The sequence below is a fragment of the Rhincodon typus genome, chromosome 43 (assembly GCF_021869965.1).
Source record: "Rhincodon typus isolate 14 chromosome 43, sRhiTyp1.1, whole genome shotgun sequence".
Classification (NCBI taxonomy): Eukaryota; Metazoa; Chordata; class Chondrichthyes; order Orectolobiformes; family Rhincodontidae; genus Rhincodon; species Rhincodon typus.
Window position 1 is genome coordinate 10,016,895 of NC_063374.1, and position 8,265 is coordinate 10,025,159.

The window sequence follows — 8,265 nt, forward strand, 5'->3', positions numbered from 1 at the left end:
ACTTGTACGGGAGATGATGGGAGCACCTCCAGGATGTGTATACCCCCCCCAGTAAAGAAGAATTGACTTTGGTATTTAAGGAGAAACTCGCTATGTCCAATGATAAGGCAAACATTACCACTACAGGGGTGAACGAGAATTTGATAGTTTGATGGACACAGTTGATAGTGAGGAAGTAGAGGCGGTCATTGGAGAGGCTGCTGTGAAAATGGCCGCAGGTCCTGATGGGTGGGGGTTGAGAGACGTGAAAGAAATTCATCAGAAAGATGTCACTTGTTTTCCACGTTTATCTACCACATGGATTAGGGCAGGTGTGATTCCCAGGATATCTTAAAAACTAGTGGAATTGTATTAGTACCAAAATCAGACAATGTGGACAGCTTGAAAGACGTTGACAATTGGCGGCCCATTACCATCGGTCCTACTCTACTAAGCATTTTCACTTGAATTTTGGCGAGACGGCTTGGTAGAGTAGTGATATTAAAATCGAGGCAGAAAGCTTCCCGGTAGGATCATCATGTAATGAGAATACGGTGATCCTTCAGAATGTTATAAAGGGTACTAAGAAGCAGGGTATGGATCTAGCAGTTGTCTTCATCGATTTGGCGAAAGCATTTGACTCGATCGGACATAAATTGCTTGCCAGGGCTTTGGAAAGGATATCCCTGCCGAAAGATTTTATTAGGTTAGTGATAAATTTATATATGAACAATTCGTCAGTGGTAGATGGGAATAAATTTAAACCAAACCCGATAACAATTCGACATGATGTTAAACAGGGAGATCCTTTATCTCTTATACTGTTTAACATCGCCATGGAACCTTTGATAAGTGCATTAGAGGAGTCTGGATTGGGAATATCATTAGATTTGCAAGGAAAGCCTGCCGATTTTACAGCATTGGTGTTCACGGATGATATAGCTTTAGTTAGTGGATCTCACTCCGGGCTGGTTAAGAACATGAAATTTGTGCAACGTTTCAGTGACAACATGGGTCTTTTGATAAATGTGAAAAAGATCAAAGGCTGCCATTTCGAATATGAGGGCAAGGCGTTTTTATATAATTGTTTAAAAGAATGGAAACATTGGGAGGTTGGAGGCATTGTACAACATGTGACACCAGGTGAATTAGAGAAATATCTTGGTGCTTTAGTCGATCCATGGACGGGAATACAACTGTCTGAATGGGGGGAAAACCCTTGGGGAATGGGCAGAGAATTTGAGAAGATCAGCTATCCAGCCGATGCAGAAAAATCAAAATTTTTCGTACTTATTTTATTCCTCGAATGTACTATCATTTGGTTCTGGCTGAGGCGTCTCAAAATGTCTTGTGCAATTTGGACTCTTTTATCCGAGGTTTTATCAAAGAGGATTTACATCCACCTCCATACATATCGAACGGGGTATTATATGCCTGTAGCAGAGTTGGTGGTTTGGGGATCCCATGTTTGGAGGTTCAGGTCCCGATTGCCATTTGGAAAGAAACGTGTGGCACTGGAAACATCAAACGATAAAGTCATCCATACATTCATTTCAGTTTTGTTGAGAAAAGAACATGGATACAATTATAGAATTAACCAGGCTGAAAATGATGCAAGAAATACGGCCAGCCGCAGTGATGGGGATGGAGCCCGAAAAAGATAGAGGAGATGAAGGCAAGAGAGAACTGATGAAAAGACTGAGCTCAAATTACAACGATTGGAGAGGAGTGGAATGGTGGAAATGGATGACTTTATAACGCCAAGGATTGGGAATATATTATTTTAAAAATGATGATATATCTGAGTTGTGGATTAAAATGGCACCCACCATGAAGATTTCAAAGGTAATTAACACATTGTTGCTGCGTTGTAATATATACCCAACTGGAACAATATTAACCCACGGACGGTTCCACTGTATTAAAACTTGCCAGAGATGCGAGGCATCTGTAGAAACACTCCTACATATTTTGGGATGGTGTCCGGCAGTGAAGAATATATGTATTAAACGACATAATAAGATTTTGGAGAGACTACACTGGCTCGTAGGGAAATTTGGATGGAGAACTTTGGTGTAATCCTGGCTTAAAGACTATGTGGGGAAAGTATGGAAACCAGATTTGATTTTTCAGAAGGATATGAAGGTAGTTGCGGTGGATATAACAGTGAGATTTGAAAATAATGAAGTCTTGGAAAAGACTCGGGAGAAGACTACCAAGTATAGGCACCTAGCGGAGAAGATTAGGGAAATAACGAAAGGTGGGATGCCAGAGTTTTACGGCTTTGTGATGGGTGCAAGAGGTAAATGGGCAACATTGACTAACAGATTAATGGAACGTCTTGGCGTTCAGAAATTTCGATCCTTCGCTCAAGACTTATCCAGATTAACTGTCTCACTGACTCTGGAGTTATTGCAAATTTTTAGTGACAAATTGGGAGACTTGCTGGACTCCTATGGCTCTGATTAGTGTAAAGGCTTGCATATTTTAGTTTGTTTTATTGATTTTCGAATTTTATTCTATTTTGTGTAATTTTAGGATTTACCATATTTTAATTTTAAGGATATTTTATTGAATTTACTTAATAAAGGTGTCTAGTTTTAGTCACTTGTCATGAAGACACATTGGGTGATGTTATTCGGGTTTTATGCTAGCCTAAGGCTCTGTAACCCCGCTCACAATTCCTGCACTTCCTATTGTAAAGCAGAATACCAAGACCCGCTCCCTCCTATAAGATCTGGATGGGTTAGCTAGATAGTGGTTTCAAAGACGCGTCGATGAGCGTTGATAAAACTTGGCAAAGGCACTGTTTAATGCAGCGTTTTCAACAGGAGGACAGGTAGGTAAGGTGGTTAAGAATGCAGAGTCAAAACATGGAATACAAGACCAAGGTGGTTATGCTGAAACTGTATAAAACACTGGTTAGGCCACATCTGGAATACTGTGTGCAGTTCTGGTCACCACATTATAGGAGGGATGTGATTACACTAGAGAGGCTGCAGAGGAGATTTACCAGGATGTTGTCTGCACTGAAGGGTCTGAGCTATGACCATAGCAAGGCTGGAATTGTTTTCCTTGGAGGATGGAAGGTCGGGAGGGAATTTGTTGGTGATGTATAAGATTATGATTTAATTTGGTTTATTCATTTATTGTTACATGTACCTAAGTACAGTGAAAAGCTTTGTTTACGAGCAGTATGGGCAGATCACTGTAAGCAAGGGCATATAGATCCTAGGGTGAAAAAAAACTGAAGAGGCATACAGGTTATCTCGCACAGGGCATGTGCTAGGCAAGATCAACACTAGCAAGATCAGCATTATTTGAGGCGAGAGAGTCCATTCACCAGTTTAATAACAACCGGGGGGAAGCTGTTCCTGAACCTGCTGGTGCGTGTGTTCCAGCTTCTGTATCCTGTACCTAATGGAAGAGGTTGTAGGAGACCTTTACCGGGGTCGGAGAGGTCTTCAATGATGTTGGGAGCCTTTCCGCGGCAGCGAGCCGTGTAAATAGAGTCCATGGATAGAAGTTTGGCTTCTGTGATGGTCTGGGCTGTGCACGCCACCTTCTGTAGTTTCTGACGGTGCTGGGCAAGGCAGGTGGCATACCAGGCCGTTATACACCCAGACAAAATGCTTTCAATGGGGCATCTGTAGGATTTGGTGAGGGAACTTATGGACCTGCCAAATTTCCTGTGCCGCCTGAGGAAGAAGAGGCGTTGTTGTGCCTTCTTGACTGTCAGATTTACGTGGGCAGTCCAGGACCGGTTGTCGGTTATCAATTATCATCCACTCCTAGGAACTTAACGCTCTCCACTCTCTTCATCACAGCTCTGTTGATGTAGACGGGGCACAGATCGGGTAGACAGGAAGGCACATTTTCAGTTAGCTGAGGGGTAACTAACTCGGGGAAGTAGATTTAAGGAAAGAGGCTAAGAGGAGAGTTGAGGAGATTTTTTTTCCCTGGGAGTCTGGAACTGAGTGCCTGAAGGTTTAAATTTAAAGAGTTTTTAGATTTCCTCATTGTCTCTAAGCCTTGGGGCTGTGACTGAGCATTCCAGGCACATTTATGGAGATGGGCTTTGGCTTTGGCTTTTGAGATCTGGACTTTTTGTTTTCCTTTACGTTTTGACTCTGTCAAATATTTAATTCTGGCTTTGTAACCAAGATGATGCCAGGAAATGGTGACCCTCTCTTTTCACTGTACTCATGTATTTCTATACTTAGTACATGTGACAATAAAATCTAATTCTAAACCCTGGGAAATGATGGTCAGTTTTTGGTTAAGTAGGTTTGGAGATAATAGGCCAAATGGCCTCGTTCTGTGCTGTAAATGCCTATTATGTTAACAAGATACCTGGAAATATATCGCCGTTCCTTCAGTGTCACTGGGTCAGAATCCTGGAATTCCCTCCCTAAGGGACATTGTGGGTCAACCCACAGCACATGGACTGCAGCGGTTCAGGAAGGCAGCTCCCCCCCACCTTCTCAAGGGGGCAATTACGAATGGGGCAATAAATGCTGAGCCCAGACAGTAACAATCAAAACAGAAAAGAATGATAAAATACAACTTCTCAGGTACTGTGAGCTGAACAAGTCAACTGGGGCAGGAAGATTAAACAAAAGGGGAGAGAGACCAGGGCAAGAGTTAGCGAGGCCAACAAAATTTTACAGCTCTTTATTTCTCTCTTAAATTACGCAGAGACAAACAAATCGCTAGCATAAAGGCAGCATTTTTCACACAGGTAAAGCAATGGAGATGCCACACTCACACACCTGGTGTTACTGAGTGCTGAGATCAGGGAAGAGAATACAAGTCCATGTCTTCTCACTTGCTCCCTCTCCTTGTTCTCTCTCTCTCTCTCGATCTGCCACTTTGTAGATTTTGTTTTGGAACAGACGCCCCACAGGCTTAGTACTGCAGCGAGGGAAGGTGGAATTGGGTGGGGGTCCCGGCACCCCATCCCCAAAGACTGGGCTTATTTCTTGCAAACAAACAAGACTGCAGAAGGAACAAGGCCTGGGGAGAAACCAAGAGACTGCATTAATTCACTATGTAAACACTCACAGGGGCGGAATATAAAATCTACGAGACACAATTACCACAATGCGGACCCTCCGCCCGTGCGGCGCTCCCTCAGCACTGACCCTCCGACAGTGCCCGCTCCCTTAGCACTTTGTCTCCGACAGTGCCCACTCCCTCAGTGCTGACCCTCCGACAGCGCCCGCTCCCTCAGTGCTGACCCTCCGACAGTGCCCGCTCCCTTAGCGCTGACCCTCCGACAGTGCCCACTCCCTTAGCACTGACTCTCCAACAGTGCCCACTCCCTCAGCGCTGACCCTCCGACAGTGCCTGCTCCCTCAGCGCTGACCCGGTGGGCATCAGTGCTGATTTCTAGCCGCTCACTGGACCAGGGACCAATCCTGCAGCTTCCCTGACCCCATGAGGCAGTCAGAGACAGTGACCTGTGCCAGAAGGGGTTTTTTTTTTGTTCCTTTCCAGCTCTGTCACTATTACAATGTGAGTCAGTGTGCAGTCAATTCTCACAGAGCTAGGTCCTGCTGATGGAAATGAGCAAAGAGAAAGTAGGGAACCGTTCCCAAAGCTCAGTACATCCGTCTGTCTGTGGGTTGTGTGATAACAGTGCTTCCTCGCTCGCTCCCCACACCTTACCTAACTCCTGTAGAGGCTTCTCCATGTCCTCCTCTGAGAAGACTTTGCGCGGGAAAGATGTCATTAGGTTGAAGTTCCCGAGATCATCCTGCTGCTGCAGCTGGATGTAGAGTCTCACAGCAGCCAACTGTTCGCGGCTTTTAAACGACTGTGTGAGCTGGGAGCCATCTAACAGCCGGATCTGAAAACCAGAGCACAGGCGCCAGATCACAGCCCGCTCCAAACTGACACACCGTCCCTCAGCACGGTCCCTCTCTCAGGGCACTTACTCAGTCCCGGGGGCACAGTGCCCAAACTCCACACACCCTGCCTCAGCACTTCTCCCTGCCCCACACAGGGGGAAACCTTCCCCAATCCCCACCCCGGGACAGTGTGTGTACCCCTCCCTCAGTGTCACCACCCGGGACAGTGTGTTCCCCTCTCCCTCAATGTGCGCCCCACCCCCGTCCCACCCCGGGATAGTGTGTGCCCCCCTCCCTCAGTGTCCCCCCACTTACCTCACCCCTGGACAGCGTGTGCCCCTCTCCCTCAGTGTGCTCCCCCCTCCCTCAGTTTCCCCACCGTGGGACAGTGTGTGCCCCCCTCCCTCAGTGAACCTCCCCACCCCCGGGACAGCGTGCTCCCGCCCTCAATGCCCCCCCAGGAGAGAGTGCACCCTCCCTCAATGCCCCCCCAGGACAGCGTGCACCCTCCCTCAATGCACCCCCAGGACAGCATGCCCCCTCCCTCAGTGTCGTCCCCACCCAATGCTAACCTGTCTGACCTTGGGTCACGACTCCACTTCCCCGCCCCCTCTGCACTATTCCTGAGAGATGGAAAAACTCTCCAATCCCAGTCCCCATTATATTAAAACAAATACCCTTCACCAGCTGGAGAATTCCAGAGATTTACCACACTCCATCAAAAATGTCCCCTCCCCTCGGTCCTCAATAATTCTGCCCCCCGCCCCCATCTTGATACTGTCCCACCAGCAAACCACACCCCCCACCCACTGAGCCAACCACCCGATTGGAGAAAACATTCTCTCAGCCTCTACCCTGTCTGAGCCCATTCAGGATCCTGTCAACCCCAATACAATCTGTCCCATTTCCCCTGAATATTCACCCAGCCTCTCACCACAGGAATGCTGAGGGAGGGGGCGCACTGTCCCACGGGGACACTGAGGGAGGGGGAGCACTGTCCCATAGGGACACGGAGGGAGAGGGAGCACTGTCCCATAGGGACACTGAGGGAAGGGGCGCACTGTCCCATGGGGACACTGAGGAAGGGGGCACACTGTCCTGGGGAGGTGGTCACTGAGGGACGGAGTGTGCTGTCCTGGGTTTGGCGGGGGGGGGGAACACTGAGGGAGGGAGCGCACTGCCCCTTGGGCAGGTGATGAGGGGTCACTGAAGGAGGGGGGCACACACTGTCCTGGGGGGGCATTGAGAGGCTGACGGAGGTGCTTAAGCACAAGACGTCTCTAGCTATGCGAGTATTGGGGGGGGGGTGGGCAGGTTGGGGGCAGGGGGAGATTTTCAGGCGGGGAGTGGGAACAGTGCGATTTGGAAGATGAGGGGCCAGCTGTTTGGCGGTGCCATCGCAAGGCAACACCTCACACTTGGAGGGACAGGGAATGACCCGCTTCAGGTCTCTGTGGGAGAGAGGATCCGAGCATGGCGAGGAAGGGAATGACTGAAATGCCCCACCGGCTCTGACCGCGCACCTCCCCCGCCCCTCCCTCAGGACATCACAGCCCCTACACAGCACGTAACTCCCTACCTGGTCCAAAGTGCTGTCTCACCTGTAACCTGCATTCGTCGTACTCCCGTTTGGCCAGCGGCCCTGTGCTGGACTGAGGGATTGCGGGTGTTGGCTGCACTGCAGGAGCAGCAGGTGGCCCTCCGCCACCAAACTGGGCGGGCAGTGGGGGTTTGGGAGGAGATGATTAAAAAAACGCACAAGTTAGGGGTGAAAGGCTTGAGATTTTACACACAAGGCATGTTAATGTAAAGACATCTCACTCCCTCTCTCTCTCAGATACACACACGTGCACACACAAACGCACGCACATACACAAACGTACACATGCATATGCACACACACAAACACACGCATGCACACACACACACGCCCTTACAGACCACCCCCTCAGGATGGCATTGGGGTCCAGGGATATTCCTGTACCAACAGGACCATCCAAAGGCCAGAGGAGGAACAACTCAAGGACAGTTACCTTCAGGGCTCTCTCTGCTTTGTCTCTTTCAATCTTCTCTCGAACTCTCTGCCTGAAGAAAGAGAGTACAAACCAGCAGCTGTCAGCTGGTGCTCAGTCAGACAGCACAGGAGGAGGCCATTCTGCCCACTCAGCCTGTGCTGAACGATCTCTCTAGCTATTCTTAGGCCTAAATCTTACCCACCCCCCCCGCCCAAGCCTTGTGTATTTCTCCTTTTCAAGTATTTATCCAATCGCCCCTTACGTAGCTAATTGCTGCATCACCCACTGCTACCCCCTTGCTGGGGACACACTGCTGTAACCCCCTCTCATGGATACTCTCCACACACCCCCTCCACAATTACCCCCTCCTGGGGAGACCACAATTACCCTACCCAACCGCCCCCACCCCCACCCACCCC

The 8,265-nt window shown here is 48.8% G+C and overlaps 1 protein-coding gene across 1 annotated transcript in view; it reads right to left on the minus strand.

The window, feature by feature from the left end:
• Positions 1 to 4,638: 4,638 nt before the first annotated feature.
• Positions 4,639 to 8,265, minus strand: part of ubxn1 (UBX domain protein 1) — an 8,370-nt gene continuing 4,743 nt past the window's right edge. The window contains exons 5-8 of the mRNA XM_020524424.2: positions 7,865 to 7,916; positions 7,433 to 7,543; positions 5,650 to 5,830; positions 4,639 to 4,995 (exon numbers count right to left, since the gene is read on the minus strand). Coding sequence (XP_020380013.2) covers positions 4,955 to 4,995; positions 5,650 to 5,830; positions 7,433 to 7,543; positions 7,865 to 7,916 — 385 coding nt within the window. The 3' untranslated portion in view covers positions 4,639 to 4,954. The remainder of the gene's footprint in view (positions 4,996 to 5,649; positions 5,831 to 7,432; positions 7,544 to 7,864; positions 7,917 to 8,265) is intronic.